This window comes from Mauremys mutica, chromosome 12 (assembly GCF_020497125.1).
Source record: "Mauremys mutica isolate MM-2020 ecotype Southern chromosome 12, ASM2049712v1, whole genome shotgun sequence".
Taxonomy (NCBI): Eukaryota; Metazoa; Chordata; order Testudines; family Geoemydidae; genus Mauremys; species Mauremys mutica.
The window spans coordinates 53,198,785-53,220,271 of record NC_059083.1 but is presented as its reverse complement, the minus strand read 5'-3'; the positions used below and the strand labels follow the sequence as shown (position 1 = coordinate 53,220,271).

The following is a 21,487-nucleotide window of genomic DNA, read 5'->3' as shown; positions in this document are numbered from 1 at the left end:
AGGTTTGGGAATCTCCCTAACATCCTCAGCCGTGAAGACTGAAGCAAAGAATCCATTTAGTTTCTCCGCAATGACTTTATCGTCTTTAAGCGCTCCTTTTGTATTTCGATTGACAAGAGGCCCCACTGGTTGTTTAGCAGGCTTCCTACTTCTGATGTACTTAAAAAACATTTTGTTATTACATTTGGAGTTTTTGGCTAGCCGTTCTTCAAACTCCTCTTTGGCTTTTCTTATTACACTCTTGCACTTAAGTTGGCAGTGTTTGTGCTCCTTTCTATTTGTCTCACTAGGATTTGACTTCCACTTTTTAAAGGAAGTCTTTTTATCTCTCACTGCTTCTTTTACATGGTTGTTAAGCCACGGTGGCTCTTTTTTAGTTCTTTTACTATTTTTACTATTTTTCTTAATTTGGGGTATACATTGAAGTTGGGCCTCTATTATGGTGTCTTTAAAAAGGGCCCATGCAACTTGCAGGGATTTCACTTTAGTCACTGTACCTTTTAACTTTTGTCTAACTAACCACCTCATTTTTGTATAGTTCCCCCTTTTGAAATTAAATGCCACAGTGTTGGGCAGTTGAGGTGTTCTTCCCACCACAGGGATGTTGAATGCTATTGTATTATGGTCACTATTTCCAAGCGGTCCTGCTATAGTTATCTCTTGGACCAGCTCCTGCGCTCCACTCAGGATTAAATCTAGAGTTGCCTCTCCCCTTGTGGGTTCCCGTACCAGCTGCTCCATGAAGCAGTCATTTAAAGTATCGAGAAATTTTATCTCTGCATTTCGTCCTGAAGTGAAATGTTCCCAGTCAATATGGGGATAATTAAAATCCCCCACTATTATTGGGTTCTTAATTTTGATAGCCTCTCTAATTTCCCTAAGCATTTCATCATCATTATTACTGTTCTGGTCAGGTGGTCGATAATAGATCCCTAATGTTATATTTTTACTAGAGCATGAGATTTCTATCCATAGAGATTCTATGGAACATGTGGATTCGCTTACGATTTTTACTTCATTTGAATCTACACTTTCTTTCACATATAGTGCCACTCCTCCCCTGCACAACCTGTTCTGTCCTTCCGATATATTTTGTACCCCGGAATGATTGTGTCCCATTGATTGCTCTCAGTCCACCAGGTTTCTGTGATGCCTATTATATCAATATCCTCCTTTATCACAAGGCACTCTAGTTCACCCATCTTATTATTTAGACTTCTGGCATTTGTGTACAAGCACTTTAAAAACTTGTCCCTGTTTATTAGCCTGCCTTTTTCTGATGTGCTAGATTCTTTTTTATGTGACTGTTTATCATCTGATCCGTCCCTTATATTATACTCTTCAGTCCTCTGCTCCTGACTATAACCTGGAGATTCTCTATCATCAGACTCTCCCCTAAGAGAAGTCTGTGTCCGATCCACATGCTCCTCTGCAGCAGTCGGCTTTCCCCCATCTCCTAGTTTAAAAACTGCTCTACAACCTCTTTAATGTTTAGTGCCAGCAGTCTGGTTCCACTTTGGTTTAGGTGGAGCCCATCTCTCCTGTTTAGGCTCCTCCCATCCCAGAAGTTTCCCCAGTTCCTAATGAATGTGAACCCCTCCTCTTTACACCATCGTCTCATCCACGCATTGAGACTCTGAAGCTCTGCCTGCTTACCTGGCCCTGCACGTGGAACTGGGAGTATTTCTGAGAATGCCACCATAGAGGTCCTGGATTTCAGTCTCTTCCCTAGCAGCCTAAATTTGGCTTCCAGGACATCTCTCCTACCCTTCCCTATGTCATTGGTACTTACATGTATCACGACCACCAGCTCCTTCCCAGCACTACACATAAGTCTGCTGCTGTCGAGTGTCAATTTCCCAGAATAGCAGTCTGTTGCTCTACTTTCCTCTATGGATTCTTCTTGCTATAGCTTGACTCTTATGTCATTGGTACTTACATGTATCACGACCACCAGCTCCTTCCCAGCACTACACATAAGTCTGTCTAGATGCCTCGAGAGATCCGCAACCTTCGCACCAGGCAGGCAAGTCACCATACAGTTCTCCCGGTCATCACAAACCCAGCTATCTACGTTTCTAATAATCGAATCTCCCATTACTAACACCTGCCTTTTCCTAGAAACTGGAGTTCCCTCCCCCAGAGAGGCAACCTCAGTGCGAGAGGCAACCCCATTCTTGACTCTCATGCCACCTGGTAGCCGTTATTTAGTATAATTAACAGCCAGGGCGGCTCTAGGAATTTGGCCGCCCCAAGCAGGGCGGCATGCCTCAGGGGGCGCGCTGCCGGTTGCTGGTCCCGTGGCTCCGGGGGACCTGTTGCAGACGTGCCTGCGGAGGGCGTGCAGGTCCTGTGGCTCAGGTGGACCATCCGCAGTCATGCCTGTGGGAGGTCCACCCAATCCGCGGGACCAGCGAACCCTCCACAGTCATGCCTGCGGGAGGTCCACCGGAGCCGCGGGACCCGTGCACCCTCCGCAGTCATGCCTGCCGGAGGTCCACCGGCGCGGCGGGACCAGCCCACCCTCTGCAGTCATGCCTGTGGGAGGTCCGCTGGTCCCGCGGCTCCAGTGGACCTCCCGCAGGCATGACTGCAGAAGGTCCGCCGGAGCCGCCTGCCGCCCTCCCGGCAAAATGCCACCCCATGCGCGCGCTTGGCCTGCTGGGGTCTGGAGCCGGCCCTGCTAACAGCCCATACCTCACTCCATAACATCTGCTACTAGCCACAGCTCATTACGCAGCACAGAGGTCCTCTTCTCTTCAGTGCTCTCTGCTCAACACTTATACACCATTATACAACTTCACCGCACTTTCCACTTCCCTCTGTTGGTCATTTGGCAACATAATGTCTCCTTTCTTGCTTCCACTTTGGCTGGTGTCCATGGGTCAGTGTTGTCTGTTTAAGTGGAAGGACCCGGGACGGAAGTGGCTATTACCATGGTCACATCATGGAGTTTTTAACTGGGTATCAGGCGGAGTGGAGACAAAATTTTAACCAGTTTTTTTATATCCATAAAAAACACCTCCTAGTGACTGTTTGACAGACCTGACCCTAGGAATAGCCTCAGTTACCCTGGCATAACCCACAGCTTGGTCAAAAGAACAGCTGTTCTGGGTCAGATCAATGGTCCATCTAGCCCAGTGTCCTGTCTTCCGACAGTGGCCAGTGCCATTGGCAAGGGACACTATCCCTGCCCATCCTGGCTAATAGCCATTGATGGACCTATCCTCCATTAACCTATCCTTGGGTCTGGGCAGTCCCTGTGCCCCTGGCTTGTGAGTCTACCTCTTTGTTTGCCCAACCTCCCCCACCTCCAAGGGCCCAGTGAGCCTGGAGCTGTTGCTTTGCTGGAGCTGGTCACAGCCGGGCGAAGCCAAGATAAGAGCTATGAAGCTGTTCCTGGTGAGGTGTCCAGGGGTCACTGCTGAACCTAGTGGATTGCATCTGGCCATGTGAGTGCAATGGAGGTGGTTGGTTTGTGAACAGGGGCTGCTAACAGGGAGTTTCACAAGGGAGTTCTCCAGGTGAAGGAGGAGCAAATACAGAATCTGTGGGGTAAGTGACTGTCTGTAGTGTGTGTTTGTTTGTGTTTGGGGGTTACTTGCTGTGTGGTGAGCTTGTGTTTGTCAGTGTGTTTGTTTGGTTGGTTGGTTGAAGGACCGTGTGCTCTGGCTGGCAGTTGGAGGCTGTGAGCTTCAAAGGAAGGTTTGAAAGCTTGAAGCCTCTGGTAATTGGCTGAGCCTTAATCAGTGGGCGGGGCATTCACTCAGGCCAGGGCTTTAGAAAACCATGCACAAGCGACCAGGATGCTTTGTGAACAGGGAGTTTCACAAGGGAGTTTAGAAGGGAAGTGGGAAGGGAGCAGGAGTCCCTCGCCGGCCCTAACCCCTACCCTGTAGTCCCCTCAAAACCTATAAACCGAACCACATTTCAAAACCCCTGTCTGTAAACCAGCCTTACATTAACTAGGAGACAATGCAGGCAGAAGCCCAGCAGCAGAGTGGGGGCTATCCAGTTTATTGCACTGAGTGTTGCATGTATGATTACCTGCCCTGTGGGTGGGTGGCATATGTGTGCAGTCGGTGCAAGGAGCTCCTCGCCCTCAGAGACCATGTACGGACTTTGGAGGCCAGGGTGGCAAAACTGGAGGAGCTAAGAGAGACAGAGAGGTATGTTGATGAGGCTTTTCGAGACACTGTAGAATTGTCCCACCTCCGCTCAGACAGCCCCTGTGCTGTTGAGGAGGAAGAATGGCCCAGGGAAGCAGAGCAGTCAATGGGAGCAGAGGGAAACTTTCCCGTAGTTGGGACCCTCCTTCCAGATGGTGCTGGGGTTGCCTCTCGCACTGAGGTTGCCTCTCCGGGAGAGGGAACTCCAGTTTCTAGGAAAAGGCAGGTGTTAGTAATGGGAGATTCCATTATTAGAAACGTAGATAGCTGGGTTTGTGATGACCGGGAGAACCGTATGGTGACTTGCCTGCCTGGTGCGAAGGTTGCGGATCTCTCGAGGCATCTAGACAGACTTATGTGTAGTGCTGGGAAGGAGCTGGTGGTCGTGATACATGTAAGTACCAATGACATAAGAGTCAAGCTATAGCAAGAAGAATCCATAGAGGAAAGGAGAGCAACAGACTGCCATTCTGGGAAATTGACACTCGACAGCAGCAGAGTAGAGGAGATGAGGAGGGGGGTGGTGGTGTCAGAAATACTGACCAGTGACCAAGATTTCAGTAGGTAATACACTAAGGGGAAAGTGATACTGTAAAATGGCCAATAGGTGGCAACTTTCAAAAATGCCCATTAGATGGCAGCATCTCTTGAATACTAATAAAGGGGCAGTGCAAGTACGTTATAAGTGGCCATCACCTTGGACAGGCATCTCCCAAAAATGTGAGCTGGTGTTTGTCCATGTGTAGTGGGGTGACCACCCGCTCCAGCCTGGAAGGGGTTGGAAAAGCCATGCAGAGGGCTGGGGCTGGGCAAGGTAAAACATTGGCTGATTGGGGGAAGTTGCTGCAGCTGGGGCCTGATACTGAGGTGAGGTGGGGAAAGTGGGTTGGGGGTTCCCCTGGGGAAGGACACGGGTGTCAGAGGACAGGTGGGTCACAGGCCTGCAGAGGACGCTCCTGGCTGGTAAAAGAGCTAATTCCCTGAGAGTATCAGAGGGGTAGCCATGTTAGCAGGGCCTGTTCCAGACCCCAGCACGCCAAGCAAGCGCTTGGGGAAGCGTCCCGCGGGAGGGCGGCAGGCAGCTCCAGTGGACCTCCGACAGGCATGCCTGCGGAAGGTCTGCTGGTCCCGGGGCTTTGCTGGAGCATCCACAGGCGTGCCTGCGGGAGGTACACTGGAGCCACGGGACCAGCGGACCCTCCGCAGGCACGTCTGCAGGAGGTCCAGAGCGCCCCCCACCACGTGCCGCCCTGCTTGGGGCGGTGCAAATCCTAGAGTTGCCCCTGCGTGTTAGTCTGGGTCTGTAAAAGCAGCAAAGAATCCTGAGGCACCTTATAGACTAACAGACATTTTAGAGCATGATCTTTTGTGGGTGAATACCCACTTTATCGGATGCAAGTAGTGGAAATTTCCAGGGGCAGGTATATATATGCAAGCAAGAAGCAATCTAGAGATAACGAGGTTAGTTCAATTAGGGAGGATGAGGCCCTGTTCTAGCAGTCGAGGTGTGAAAACCAAGGGAGGAGAAACTGGTTTTGTAGTTGGCAAGCCATTCACAGTCTGCCATACGCCATCATATGCCAGCAATGCCCCTCTGCTATGTACATTGGCCAAACTGGACAGTCTCTACAGAAAAGGATAAATGGATAGAAATCAGATATTAGGAATGTCAATATACAAAAACCTGTAGGAGAACACTTCAACCTCCCTGGCCACACAATAGCAGATCTTAAGGTGGCAATCCTGCAGCAAAAAAACTTCAGGACCAGACTTCAGAGAGAAAGTGCTGAGCTTCAGTTCATCTGCAAATTTGACACCACCAGCTCAGGATTAAACAAAGACTGTGAATGGCTTGCCAATTACAAAACCAGTTTCTCCTCCCTTGGTTTTCATACCTCGACTGCTAGAACAGGGCCTCATCCTCCCTGATTGAACTAACCTCGTTATCTCTAGCTTGCTTCTTGCTTGCATATATATACCTGCCCCTGGAAATTTCCACTACTTGCATCCGACAAAGTGGGTATTCACCCACGAAAGCTCATGCTCTAAAACGTCTGTTAGTCTATAAGGTGCCACAGGATTCTTTTCTGCTTTTACAATTCCCTGAGAGACCTGCAGGAGGCGCCGCAGGCATAAGTCCACACGTCTACACCATAATCTAAAATGTTTTCCTCAAAGGATCATTACACAAAAAATGATGTACAATGGGAGTTGTATAATTGCAAGTCACAGTGGGTATTGTTAGCTACAAACTTTGGAGGCACAAAATGAACCAAGTGGGAGAAAGGTTGAAGTGGGACCATATTGAAAAGCATAAAGAAAGAATACAAATATGTGAGAGTATTTACACTTATTAAATCGAAGGGGAAGCCCATTTTGCAGAGGTAGATCAGATGCACCAGTTCATCAATGTTCTAAGACAGATCGCAGCAGCTGTTCGTCCATTCAGGTTAATGCAGGTGTCTTTGCTGAGCAGATCCAGTTTCTAGTGAATGATGAGAGCCAATTACCTCAGTGGAAGAAACTGATTCCTGGCCACCAATCCCCTCAGAAATAACAGGTCATCACTCAAGACTTGAGCTGTCCTGTGGTTACAGGTGAGCACCCTCTTCCTGATTGTGTTTCTAACACTACCTTCCAAACAGGGGCATGAATGTGCTTTGTGAATATTGTTAGCAGTGTTGTTGTAACCGTGTTGGCCCCAGGATATTAGAGAGACAAGGTGGGTGGGTTGATATCTTTTACTGTACCAACTTTGGCTGGAGAGAGAGACAAGTTCCCACAGCAGTGCCAGTTGGTGTTAATGGCACCATTTAACAATAGCGAAATTGAGATATATGCATTGTGAAAGGTCCTCAGCTAAGGATCTGGCTCAGGATAATGAGGGTGAAGCCTGGAATAGAATAATGGAAATCAAACCTAAGTGAAGCTGATAGAAAGGAACATTAAAATGGGTTAAGTGGGTAAAGTGTAAGAATGAAATTAGGAGGATGAGAGGGAATTTGAAAAATAAATGGTTTTAGTTAAAAGTAATCAACAAACTGTTTCACTGTATCTGGGTCAGGCAAGTTGCAAGAGAATCCACGAGTCAGCTGAACCCAGGGAATAAACAAGATATAGACATCGCTTAGGTGCTATGGTTGAGATTTTGAAGCCACCTAGGAATTGGGTGTCCTAATCTCCTATTAGAATTAATGTTGCAATCCTATAGACAGTTTGACAACCTCTTCTCAAATGATTTATTTGTATCGATATTCAGCAAAAATTGTTACAAGTTATCTGTGCCAGGTCAATTTTTTTTAGGGAACAGCCTGTCAGAGGCTGAAATATCAAAAGAGCAGATAATTGAACTAACTGGAATTTGGGGTTTCTCTGTATCGCTCTAGGAGAATGTAGTAATATAGGAATTGACAGATTAGATCAGACCCAAGGGCCATTCTGTCCAGTATCATTCTCCGAGAGTGGGCAGTACTAGATGTTTTAGAGGCAAATATAAGAACACTGCAATAGCAGTTCTGGGGTAATCTCCCATCACATGTGTCATACTGGTGTATAATAGTTAGTTTTGGAATGGTTATTAAACCTCATGATTTGGTGCTTAAGCCAATCTCTATTGTTGCCATTATTATGATGTCTGGATATTTATATGACTATCAGGAACATCCAGTCTCTTCTGGAATCTAATTAAGTCCTTCATATCAATGACTTCCTCTGGCAGTGAGTGTGATGCTCCCAATGGGGATGCAAGAGTGTGAGTGCCAAACTCAGGACAGACAGTTACAAACCAGGGCACAAACCCCTCATTGGTTGTCAGTTCTAACCTTAGATTTCACCAACCAACTGTGCCAAGTGGAAACACCTCAGGCACTTTAACAGCCTTGAAAGAGTCCCCCCAGAAATTCCCCTTGGCTGTGCCACTCTGTGCTGCCACCCAGGTGAGCGAATCTGTTGTACACGACCCCTTATGCCAAGGATCACAGCAATATTCAGGTTACTCCTGACTTCCCCCAGGTCATTTGCACTTTAGGTCTCACACCAAAGAGGACACTTGGAGCCAATCCTATAGTGAACTACTGTGTAGGAAGATTTATTAAATAGGAAAAGGAAATGAGAGTTATTTACAAAGTTAATGCAAGCAAACAGACCCATGAATGAGTCACAGTCTCAGGTTTCAAAAGGTAATACAGGTTTCTCTCAGCAGCAAGCTGTATTTGACCTATAGGACTAACACAGGCTAAGCAGCTGGGGATCTCTTGCTAAAGTCTAGAAACACCCTGCCCCAAGCGTCCAATCAGCATAAAGATCCCTAGTTACTTTTGTTTGGGTTTTTTCCCCCATCCTGCCATCTGCTCTGAGCTGCAAACTCAATCCACTTGCATGACTCATCTTCATAGGGAGAAGAGCAGAATAATAAGTCTCTAGTCCTTTTGTTGATTGTTTCTCAATACAGTTGGGTGGATATTCCAACTGTAATCTTCTTACATTGCCCAATCAGTATTAGGGTGACCAGTTGTCCCAATTTTATAGGGACAGTCCCGATATTTGGGACTTTGTCTTATACAGGTGTCTATTAACCCCCCGCACCCGAATCTCCTGTCCTGATTTTTCACACTTGCTATCTGGTCACCCTATTTGTTACTGATGGGTTTCCTTTTTCAGGAGAGGCTTAGATTCTGTGGAAGAGCAACTCTTCACACTCATTAACCTCCCTCTCCTATGTGGTGATTTATACTCAGAGACGCTCACTACAACTGCTCAAATATTAATTTACAATATGGAACAGACATTACAGGGGAGATTAATGCAGGCAGCAGCTGACAAGCTTTCAACAGAGTCCAAACATTAAACCCTTTTTTATAATTCTAGTTCCCATTTTATTAATATTAACCCACAAGTGAGCCAGACTGATTCCACCTTTGTATCTGTTAGTGTCTTGCTGAAAAAGGGGGGACCTTGGCATGACCTAGCACTTGATCTGCCAGCATCCCTGTGAGTTTCACATTTTAATTACAATTGGGGTGAACAAGTATTTCACTTTATAGATTTTAAGTTGCCCACTTGGGGCAGGGGGGCGATGACCCACTGGCACAGCGCCTCCTGCTGGTTGTCTTGGGAATTAGATCTTCCATCCTAGAGCACCCTCTGCAGGCTGGTGTCTCGCCTGCTGCTAGCCCCCCCGTGTCCCTCTCGGACCCTGATGCCCCTTTATCTGGGGTGCTTCCCCCTGGCAGTGCCCCCACACTCTGGGTCTCCCCTCCCAAGGGAACCCCCACCCTCTATCCCCACCTTGCCTCAGTGGCTCTGCCAGTCATTGTGTAGCCCCCACTTCCGGGGGCAGACTGCAGTCTGTAAATCACTCATCATCGGCAAGGGGGTTAGGACCTGCTGCCTTTGTCTATCTCTGGGCTGCCTCTCTGTAGCCCTGGTATCTATTTGGCCCTTAAGGATCTGGGGCAAAAATTGATCCTGCTAGTGAAGGCAGGGGGCTGGACTCTATGACCTTTCAAGGTCCCTTCCAGTTCTAGGAGATTGGTATTTCTCCAATTATTACCTTTATTACCTCAGCTCCCAGGCAGCCAGGTCCTTCTCTCTCAATCTAGAGAGAGTGGGTGTTTTGCTTCAGGCCCACAGCCCTCTTATAAAGGCCAGCTGGGCCCTGATTGAGCTGGCCACAGCAGTGGTCAGCTACTCACTCAGCTTCCCCAGCTGTTCTTAATCCTTTTTACCCAGACACAGCCCTCTCCAGGACTGCTTTTAACCCCTCCAGGGCAGGAATGGGGCAGCCGCCCCACTACACCCACCTTTTATTTTAGTTGTATGTTCCCCTTGTTCTTGCAGTAAGGGGCAGGGAAAACAGAAGTTCCCCATTCTACCTTCTCCCAGTTCCTGCAGAAAGAGGAGCATCCAGAACCTCAGCTGAGAATTCTGAGTCCTGGCCACTGAACCCTGAGAAACAAGAGCTCATCACTTCAAGCTTGGGTTGTCTTGTAGTTACAGGTGAGCACTATCTTCCTGACTGCATTTCTATACCACCTTCTAAACAGGGGCATGACTTTGATTTGTGAATATTAGAGGCACAAGGTGGGTGAGATAATATCTTTTATTGGACCAACTTTTGGTGGTGAAGGAGAGATGCTTTTGAGCTACACGGAGCTCTTCTTCAGGTGAATATTAACAGTTTTAGCCTCTCCTTCCCACCACAGTGACAGTCAGCATTCATAGCATCATTTCACAGAGATGGAGTGTGAGATCCATGTCTTGTGACAGGTCCTCAGTTGATGATCTGCTCGACTGACACAAATGAAGCTACCTTGATTTACACCGCCTGAGGATCCGGCTTAGTGTGAGCCCCAGTTATAGAATCAGACAATTGGAAGGGACCTCGAGAGGCCATATAGTCCAGTCCCCTGCACTCAAGGCAGGACTAAGTATTATCTAGACCCCAGGTTTTAACCTGGGGTCCACGCATCCCCTGTGGGTGTGAGATGCCCTTTCTGGGGATGCCAGATTTTATTAGAAGGTAAATCATCAAAAACACAAATTAAGTACAGGCAGGTAAGTACAACTACTTTGTTTAATCAAGCCTATATATTTATTAGCATTATACATTTATTAATGATTACTGTAATATACAAACAAAAAATATTTTCAAGTTTTTAAGCTAATTGTAGTAAAATTATTGAGACAATGAAGCTTGCGAATTTCTTGTGTGCTCAACTAGCACTGTTTCCACAACTGGCGAAGACAGCGCTGGAGATCCTTTTGCCATTTGCCACTTTCATCACTCTTACACATCAAAACAAAGGCCAGAAACTGCCTAAATGCAAGTGATGATGTGTGTGGCTATTTCAAAAAAAGTTCCTTGTTTCTCACACATCATTGAACAAAAGCAACAGCAGAAGAGTCACTGAGCTTGTAAACTTAAAAAACATGTAATTTTACGTGTATTCTTAATTTTACTGCAAAATTAAAATAAATATATAATTCTCTTTATTCTATAGTAATGATACATCTAGGTTTAAAGAATTGACCTTCTTCAGCGATTTTTGATAAGGGGAGCGAGAATATATTTTGAGAATCACAGGGTGCAGGCTGCAGTAAAGTTTAAGCATCACTAATCTCGACAATCCCTGAGAGATGTTTATCGAATCTGCTCTTAAAAATTTCCAACGATGGAGATTCCACAACCTCCTTTGGCAATTTATTCCAGTGCTTAACCACTCTGACTGTTAGGAAGTTTTTCCTGATGTCGAACCTAAACCGCCATTGCTGAAATTGCTTCTTGTCCTATACTCAGAGGTTAAGGAGAACAATTTTTCTCCCTCCTCCTTGTAGCAACCTTTTAAATACTTGAAAACTGTTATGTCCCTTTCAGTCTTCTCTTCTCCAGATGAAACAAACCCAATTTTTTCAATTTTCCTTCATAGATCATGTTTTCTAGACCTTTAATTATTTTTTTGCTCTTCTCTAAACTTTCTCCAATTTGTCCACATCTTTCCTGAAATGTGGTTCCCAGAACTGGATACAATACTCCAGTTGAGGCCTAATTAGCGCAGAGTAGAACAGAAGAATTACTTCTCATGTCTTGCTTACAACAATCTTGCTATTACATCCCAGAATGAAGTTTGCTTTTTTTTTTGCAACAGTGTTACACTGAATCATATTTAGCTTGTGATCCACTATGACCCCCAGACCCCTTTCTGCAATACTCTTTCCTAGGCAGTCATTTCCCATTTTGTATGTGTGCAAGTGATTGTTCCTTCCTAAGTGGAGTACTTTGCATTTGTCATTTCTGAATTTCATCTGATTTACTTTAGACCATTTCTTCAGATTGTCAGATCATTCTGAATTACAATCCTATCCTCCAAAGCACTCGCTTCTCCTCCCATATTGTTATCATCCATAAACTTTATAAGCGTACTCTCTGTGCCATTATCTAAATCATTGATGAAGATATTAAACAGAACAGACCCAGAACCAATCCCTGCGGGAGCCCACTTGTTATGCCCATCCAGCATGACTGTGAATCACTGATTACTACTCTCTTGGAAAAGTTTTCCCATCAGTTATGCACCCACCTTATAGGAGCTCCATCTAGGTTGTATTGCCCTAGTTTGTTTATGAGAAAGTCATGCGAGTATCAAAACAAGGCTTGTTGCTCTGTGAAAGAAAGCTATCAGGTTGGTTTGACTCAATTTGTTCTTGACAAATCCATACTGACTGTTACTTATCACCTCATTATCTTCTAGGTGTTTGCAAATCTATTGCTTAATTATTTGCTCCATTATCTTTCAGGGTACAGAAGTTAAGCTGACTGGTCTGTAATTCCCCAGGTTGTCCTTATTTCCCTTTTTATAGATGGGCACTACATTTGCCCTTTTCCAGTCTTCTGGAATGTCTCCCATCTTCCATGACTTTTCAGTGGGGTGGTGAGTGGTGATAGTGTCTTACTAGTGTGGATCACACATGCCAGATTGTTTCTAGACTCTGAGTTCAGGGACAGCATCTTCCTCCCAACACCCCAGTGCCTTTCTTCCTCCTCTATTATCATCCCACATTTATTATGGAGTGAGGAGGGTTGCACATCAGCCTGGTTATGCCTCTTCCTAAGACCCACCATCCAGAGAGCAGTATTTTATTACTGCTACATAGCTAATGTCGGGAAACAGAAGAGGGATTGTCATTCCCTCACCACATCACCATCACAGGAACTATGGGAGAATTTACACCACTTCATAAATTATAACAAACTGATCTCTTGTGAAGGGGTGAAAATTGTTCCTTTTCTACATGTACTGAAAGGTTGAATATACCAGGATATATTGTTTAATGTAAAGGGGGAGGGATAGCTCAGTGGTCTGAGCATTGGCCTGCTGAGCCCGATATTATGAGCTCAATCCTTGAGTGGGCCATTTCGGGTTCAGGGCCAAAAAAAAAATGTTGATAATTGGTTCTGTTTTGAGCAGGTGGTTGGACTAGATGACTTCCTGAGGTCCCTTCAAACCCTGCTATTTTATTATTTATTTCCATTAATTCTAACAGAAGATCAGTGCCTACAGACGCTAGACCACATTGGAAATCTCAGTCCAAGATTTCAGTTGATGTATTTATTGATTTTGCTTCGTAAGACATGGCATGATTCTGAGCATTGTCAGAAGTGAAATACAGCATTTAAGCATCAGTGTTATGCTCTGGTATGTCACCGGATGGGATATGATATGACAGATGAGATCTTTTCTCTGTCTATCAGTACTTGACTACCAGAGAACCTGGCTGTTATAGTAATCATTGGTATCCACATACACCCCCTCTTCCCCATCAGAGCAGTGTTCTGTCCTCAGACTGAGACTCCTGGCACTTTGCTCTGAAATCTACATTTAGTTTTAAAATTTCAGCCCATAACCAGGAGAGGGAGTGAGTTTCTGAATATTTGTGGAATTAATTCATGAGATTTGATTAACTTTTAACTCTATGTTCTTTCTATTCAATTACACAGGGTGTTTTATTATTCCTGGACTAAAACCATGGCAGACAGAGACTGGGGAAACCAAACGGCCATCACAGAATTCATCCTTCTGGGATTCGGGGATCTCCCTGACCTGCAAATTCTTCTCTTCCTGATGTTCCAAGTGATCTACATGGCAACCATGGCTGCGAACACTCTCATCGTGGTGCTCGTTGTGGCTGACCAGCACCTTCACACCCCCATGTACTTCTTCCTGGGCAACTTGTCCTGCTTGGAGACCTGCTACACCTCAACCATCCTGCCCAGGTTTCTGGCCAGTCTCCTGACTGGGGACAAAACCATCTCAGTCAGTGGCTGCTTCACACAACTGTATTTCTGTGGTTCTCTTGGATGTACAGAATGCTATCTCCTAGCAGTGATGTCTTATGATCGGTATTTAGCGATATGTAAACCCCTGCACTATTCAACTCTTATGAATAGTAGGCTTTGCCTCCAATTGGCTGGTGGGTCTTGGTTAAATGGTTTTTTGGCTATTACCATCTTTGTCTTATTCCTATCGCAGTTAATATTTTGTAGCCCAAATGAAATTGACCATTTTTATTGTGATTCCATCCCACTGATGGAACTATCCTGCAGTGACACCCACCTGGTCGTATTGCTGGATTTCATATTAGTCTCTGTATTCACCGTGCCCCCATTCCTGCTAACCCTGATATCCTATGTGTGCATCATCGCCACCATCCTGAGAATCCCTTCCACCAGTGGGAGGCAAAAGGCCTTTTCCACCTGCTCCTCTCATCTGATTGTGGTGACAATTTTCTATGGATCCGCAATGATTGTGTACCTGCTACCGAAACACGATACACTGAGAGACCTGAACAAAGTGGTCTCCCTTTGCTACACGGTCCTGACTCCCCTGGTAAACCCCCTCATCTACAGCCTGAGAAACAGAGAGGTCAAGGAAGCCTTGTGCAAAGCAGTCAGTAAATATGTGGCTTTCACCGAAATGTGCAGAGACTGCAAGAGAATAACTTAGCCTGTGGTTTTCAAAGCTGCCTGGGTGATTTTAGCAATCAGCCCCCATTAAAATTATCTTGAAATCTCCCATTGAAAATCTCAGCACTAATGTGAAAAAGAAAAGAAAAAGAAAAGGAGATGATCTGCATGGAGTTACTGAGACAGTCTTTATGATCCCCTGCTGTGTGATCTAGGAAGGTGAGGATGTTGACAGCTCTGTCACTCTCTCATGTTCAGCACCTATACACACAGTATGAGGGTATTTTTCTCCAGGGTGTTGGCTAAGAGATCACCCTCTGTGAGGAGTGTGTACAGCTTCTGAAACCACCCAGAGCTGACATTGTGTAAGGCATAAAATCCACTAACAATGAAAATAAATCCCTGGATATCTCCCCTGTTCCTTGTTTCTCTACGTAAGATAATAAAGTCTTGTATTCAAATTCAGACTTTCTTAAGTTTCCATAGCAATATTTCTGAGTAGGGCTAAGGTTTCACAGAATCATAGAAGTTTAGGGTTAAAAGAGACAAAAGGAGGTCATCTAGTCCAACCCCCTGCTCAAATCAGGAACAACATCAACTAAATCATCCCAGCCAGGGCGTTGTCAAGCCAGGCCTTAAAGACGTCTAAAGGTGGAGATTCCACCACCTCCCTAGGTAACTCATTCCTGTGCTTCACCACCCTCCTAGTGAAATAGTGTTTCCTAATATTCAATCACTGCTTAACGTTCTGTCATCTGCCACCACTGAGAACAGCCAAGCTCCAGTCTCTTTGGAACCCCCCAGTTCCTGCAGTCTCTCCTCAGAAGTCATGTGCCCCAGCACCCTAATTATATTTATTTCCCTCTGCTGAGCTAACACTCTTCAATTTGTCCACATCCTTTCTGTAGTGAGGGGCCCAAAACTGGATGCAATACTCCAGATGTGGCCTCACCAGTGCTAAATAGAGGGGAATAATCACTTTTCTCAATCTGCTGGCAATGCTCCTACTAATGCAGCCCAATATGCCATCAGTTTTCTTGGCAACAAGAGCACACTGCTGACTCATATCCAGCTTCTCATCCACCATAATCCCCAGGTCCTTTTCTGCAGAACTGCCACTTAGCGAGTTGGTCCCCAGCTTGTAGCGGTGCATGGGATCCTTTCGTCCTAAGTGCAGGACTTTGCTCTTGTCCTTGTTGGACCTCATCAGATTTATTTTTGCCCAGTCCAGGGAGTTTAGAAGGGGAGTGGGAGTGGGAAGGGAGTGGGAGTCCCTCGCCAGCCCTAACCCCTTCCCTGTGGCCCCCCCTAAAACCCTAAAACCTATAAACCAAACTACATTCAAAACCCCTGTCTGTAAACCACCCTTAGATTAACTAGGAGACAATGCAGGCAGAAGCCCAGCAGCAGGGTGGGGGCTATCCAGTTTATTGCACTGAGTGCAGCATGTATGATTACCTGCCCTGTGGGCAGGTGGCGTATGTGTGCAGTCGGTGCAAGGAGCTCCTGGCCCTCAGAGACCATGTACGGACTTTGGAGGCCAGGGTGGCAGAACTGGAAGAGCTAAGAGAGGCAGAGAGGTATGTTGATGAGGCTTTCCGGGACACTGTAGAATTGTCCCACCTCCGCTCAGACAGCTCCTGTGCTGTTGAGGAGGAAGAACGGCCCAGGGAAGCAGAGCAGTCAATGGGAGCAGAGGGAAACCTTCCCATAGTTGGGACCCTCCTTCCAGATGGTGCTGGGGTTGCCTCTCGCACTGAGGTTGCCTCTCCGGAGGAGGGAAATCCAGTTTCTAGGAAAAGGCAGGTGTTAGTAATGGGAGATTCAATTATTAGAAATGTAGATAGCTGGGTCTGTGATGACCGGGAGAACCGTATGGTGACTTGCCTGCCTGGTGCAAAGGTTGCGGATCTCTCGAGGCATCTAGATAGACTTATGTGTAGTGCTGGGGAGGAGCCAGTGGTCGTCGTACATGTAGGTACCAATGACATAGGGAAGGGTAGGAGAGATGTCCTGGAAGCCAAATTGAGGCTGCTAGGGAAGAGACTGAAATCCAGGACCTCTATGGTGGCATTTTCGGAAATGCTCCCAGTTCCATGTGCAGGGCCAGGTAGGCAGGCAGAGCTTCAGAGTCTCAATGCATGGATGAGACGATGGTGTAGAGAGGAGGGGTTCACGTTCATTAGGAACTGGGGAAACTTCTGGGATGAGAGGAGCCTATACAGGAGAGATGGGCTCCACCTAAACCAAAGTGGAACCAGACTGCTGGCACTAAACATTAAAAAGGTTGTAGAGCAGTTTTTAAACTAGGAGATGGGGGAAAGCCGACTGCTGCAGAGGAGCATGTGGATCGGACACAGACTTCTATTAGGGGAGAGTCTGATGATAGAGAATCTCCAGGTTATAGTCAGGAGCAGAGGACTGAAAAGTGTAATGTAAGGGCCGGAAAAGATGATAAACAGTCACATAAAAAAGAATCTGGCACATCAGAAAAAGGCAGGCTAATAAACAGGGACAAGTTTTTAAAGTGCTTGTACACAAATGCCAGAAGTCTAAATAATAAGATGGATGAACTAGAGTGCCTTGTGTTAAAGGAGGATATAGATATAATAGGCATCACAGAAACCTGGTGGACTGAGAGCAACCAATGGGACACAATCATTCCGGGGTACAAAATATATCGGAAGGACAGAACAGGTCGTGCAGGGGGAGGAGTGGCACTATATGTGAAAGAAAGTGTAGATTCAAATGAAGTAAAAATCGTAAGCGAATCCACATGTTCCATAGAATCTCTATGGATAGAAATTTCATGCTCTAGTAAAAATATAACATTAGGGATCTATTATCGACCACCTGACCAGGACAGTAATAGTGATGATGAAAAGCTAAGGGAAATTAGAGAGGCTATCAAAATTAAGAACCCAATAATAGTGGGGGATTTCAATTATCCCCATATTGACTGGGAACATTTCACTTCAGGACGAAATGCAGAGATAAAATTTCTCGATACTTTAAATGACTGCTTCATGGAGCAGCTGGTACGGGAACCCACAAGGGGAGAGGCAACTCTAGATTTAATCCTGAGTGGAGCGCAGGAGCTGGTCCAAGAGGTAACTATAGCAGGACCGCTTGGAAATAGTGACCATAATACAATAGCATTCAACATCCCTGTGGTGGGAAGAACACCTCAACTGCCCAACACTGTGGCATTTAATTTCAAAAGGGGGAACTATACAAAAATGAGGGGGTTAGTTAGACAAAAGTTAAAAGGTACAGTGACTAAAGTGAAATCCCTGCAAGTTGCATGGGCCCTTTTTAAAGACACCATAATAGAGGCCCAACTTCAATGTATACCCCAAATTAAGAAAAATAGTAAAAAAACTAAAAAAGAGCCACCGTGGCTTAACAACCATGTAAAAGAAGCAGTGAGAGATAAAAAGACTTCCTTTAAAAAGTGGAAGTCAAATCCTAGTGAGGCAAATAGAAAGGAGCACAGACACTGCCAACTTAAGTGCAAGAGTGTAATAAGAAAAGCCAAAGAGGAGTTTGAAGAACGGCTAGCCAAAAACTCCAAATGTAATAACAAAATGTTTTTTAAGTACATCAGAAACTGGAAGCCTGCTAAACAACCAGTGGGGCCCCTTGATGATCAAAATACAAAAGGAGCGCTTAAAGACGATAAAGTCATTGCGGAGATACTAAATGGATTCTTTGCTTCAGTCTTCACGGCTGAGGATGTTAGGGAGATTCCCAAACTCAACATTAACAAGTCACCGGGACCAGATGGCATTCACCCAAGAGTTCTGAAAGAACTCAAATGTGAAGTTGCGGAACTATTAACTAAGGTTTGTAACCTGTCCTTTAAATCAGCTTCGGTACCCAATGACTGGAAGTTAGCTAATGTAACGCCAATATTTAAAAAGGGCTCTAGGGGTGATCCCGGCAATTATAGACCGGTAAGTCTAACATCAGACCGGGCAAATTAGTCGAAACAATAGTAAAGAATGAAATTGTCAGACACATAGAAAAACATAAACTCTTGAGCAATAGTCAACATGGTTTCTGTAAAGGGAAATCGTGTCTTACTAATCTATTAGAATTCTTTGAAGGGGTCAACAAACATGTGGACAAGGGGATCCGGTGGACATAGTGTACTTGGATTTCCAGAAAGCCTTTGACAAGGTCCCTCACCAAAGGCTCTTACGTAAATTAAGCTGTCATGGGATAAAAGGGAAGGTCCTTTCATGGATTGAGAACGGGTTAAAGGACAGGGAACAAAGGGTAGGAATTAATGGTAAATTCTCAGAATGGAGAGGGGTAACTAGTGGTGTTCCCCAAGGGTCAGTCCTCAGACCAATCCTATTCAATTTATTCATAAATGATCTGGAGAAAGGGGTAAACAGTGAGGTGGCCAAGTTTGCAGATGATACTAAACTTCTCAAGATAGTTAAAACCAAAGCAGATTGTGAAGAACTTCAAAAAGATCTCACAAAACTAAGTGATTGGGCAACAAAATGGCAAATGAAATTTAATGTGGATAAATGTAAAGTAATGCACATTGGAAAAAATAACCCCAACTATACATACAACATGATGGGGGCTAATTTAGCTACAACGAGTCAGGAAAAAGATCTTGGTGTCATCGTGGATAGTTCTCTGAAGATGTCCACGCAGTGTGCAGAGGCGGTCAAAAAAGCAAACAGGATGTTAGGAATCATTAAAAAGGGGATAGAGAATAAGACTGAGAATATATTATTGCCCTTATATAAATCCATGGTACGCCCACATCTTGAATATTGTGTACAGATGTGGTCTCCTCACCTCAAAAAAGATATTCTAGCACTAGAAAAGGTTCAGAAAAGGGCAACTAAAATTATTAGGGGTTTAGAGAGGGTCCCATACGAGGAAAGATTAAAGAGGCTAGGACTCTTCAGCTTGGAAAAGAGAAGACTAAGGGGGGACATGATAGAGGTATATAAAATCATGAGTGATGTTGAGAAAGTGGATAAGGAAAAGTTATTTACTTATTCCCATAATACAAGAACTAGGGGTCACCAAATGAAATTAATAGGCAGCAGGTTTAAAACAAATAAAAGGAAGTTCTTCTTCACGCAGCGCACAGTCAACTTGTGGAACTCCTTACCTGAGGAGGTTGTGAAGGCTAGGACTATAACAATGTTTAAAAGGGGACTGGATAAATTCATGGTGGCTAAGTCCATAAATGGCTATTAGCCAGGATGGGTAAGAATGGTGTCCCTAGCCTCTGTTCGTCAGAGGATGGAGATGGATGGCAGGAGAGAGATCACTTGATCATTGCCTGTTAGGTTTACTCCCTCTGGGGCACCTGGCATTGGCCACTGTCGGTAGACAGATACTGGGCTAGATGGACCTTTGGTCTGACCTGGTACGGCCTTTCTTATGTTCTTATGTTCCTCCAATTTCTCTTGGTAACTCTGGACCCTAGCCCTACACTCCAGCATATCTACCTCTCCTCCTAGCTTAGTGTCATCTGCAAATTTGCTGAGTGTACAATCATTCCCATTATTCAGATTATTTATTTTGTCACAGATATTTATAGTAAAAGTCAGGGACAGGTCACAGGCAAAAAAGAAAAATTCATGGAAGCCCGTGACCTGTCCCTGACTTTTACTATAAATATTGTGACAATGTGGAGGTATTGTGCAGCTCTTGAGCTGGCTCTGCTCCCCTCCCCACCCACCACCACTGTTGGGGGCTTGCAGGTCCAGGGTCTCCCTCCACCCATGTCTGGCAGGTCTCCCCTGCCACTCTGCCCCCTGCCCCCATCCCACAGTGTCAAGGAGCTCTGCAGTCTGACTCAGGAAGGCCTCCTCCCCCAGCCCCTCCTTGAACCAAAACTGATCAGAAGAAAGACAGTGGGAGACACACCTAAGCCCCTCCAGACAAGAGTGATATGATTAAGGAAACTCCCCAGCCTCATTTGCTTCAAAGATGGGAAACAGAGGCATCTCCATTAGCATACATAATGGAGAACAGAGATTCCAAGGCAAGAACCGCACCGAACTCTGGGATCAGAAAAGCAGGGAAGCATTGCATGATGGAAAATCTCTGCTCCAGATGGAAATTAACCCATGCCTGCACACACCCAGCTCAGAAATTATCAGACCAATTCTAGTAATAAATCCTCTATTGATATCCAAAATAGTGAAGCAACCTAATTGCATTAGGAGCTCCCTCGAAGGAACACTGCCGATAGCCAGGAATGATCAGTTCTTACTGTGTAGCCTGGACCAAACAACTTTGTTATACTCCCTTAAATCATCGGTTTACCCATAAACAAATCTAGTGTTCATTGTTATTTCCCTACAAAAACCCCTTACCACGGCCCAAGTAAATGTTCTGATGCCAGAATCCAAACTCTGCATCAGATCCATTGGAACTTCATCTTTCTGACTGATTGTGCTGTGGTCTCTCTACCTGTCTCCAACACTCCGGACCCCACATGACCAACACCATCTGGGAACCCTGAGATTCAAGCTTCAGAGAGTGGTGATCTCTCTCTCGCTCTCTCACTCTCTCTGTATAGCCTCCTGACCATAGGCATGTGCAGCACATTTCATTAGGGTGTGCACCCAGGGAATTTTTATTTTTTATTTTTTTTTAAAGGCGAACATTTATTGAATATTCAGTCATAAAGGACATTATTTTTATTCATCAAACTAAAGAAACTAAAACTATTAAAAAAAATAAGTGTAGTTAACAACTAAACTTTACTTAAAAATATAAACTTAAAAAATGAGACAAAAAATACCAAATTTTTGCTGTAGTGATAACCAGGTGTATAGAAAGATACAGTCAATTTTCATGATCTTTAACC

At 45.1% G+C, this 21,487-nt stretch overlaps 1 protein-coding gene across 1 annotated transcript; it reads left to right on the top strand.

Moving 5' to 3' along the window:
• Window positions 1–13,717: 13,717 nt before the first annotated feature.
• LOC123345109 (olfactory receptor 6N1-like) lies at window positions 13,718–19,519 on the top strand. Its single transcript, XM_044981764.1, has 2 exons — window positions 13,718–14,604; window positions 19,489–19,519. The coding sequence occupies exons 1-2, from the start codon at window positions 13,790–13,792 to the stop codon at window positions 19,517–19,519; spliced, it is 846 nt and encodes a 281-aa protein (XP_044837699.1). The 5' UTR covers window positions 13,718–13,789.
• Window positions 19,520–21,487: the final 1,968 nt, after the last annotated feature.

Excerpts from the sequence above, each read along its gene's own strand:
- LOC123345109 (XM_044981764.1), top strand. The coding sequence starts at position 13,790 with ATGTTCCAAGTGATCTACATGGCAACCATGGCTGCGAACACTCTCATC. Across the intron at positions 14,605-19,488 it reads AGAGAGGTCAAGGAAGCCTT|AAAAGGGCAACTAAAATTAT; the intron begins GTGCAAAGCAGT and ends GAAAAGGTTCAG.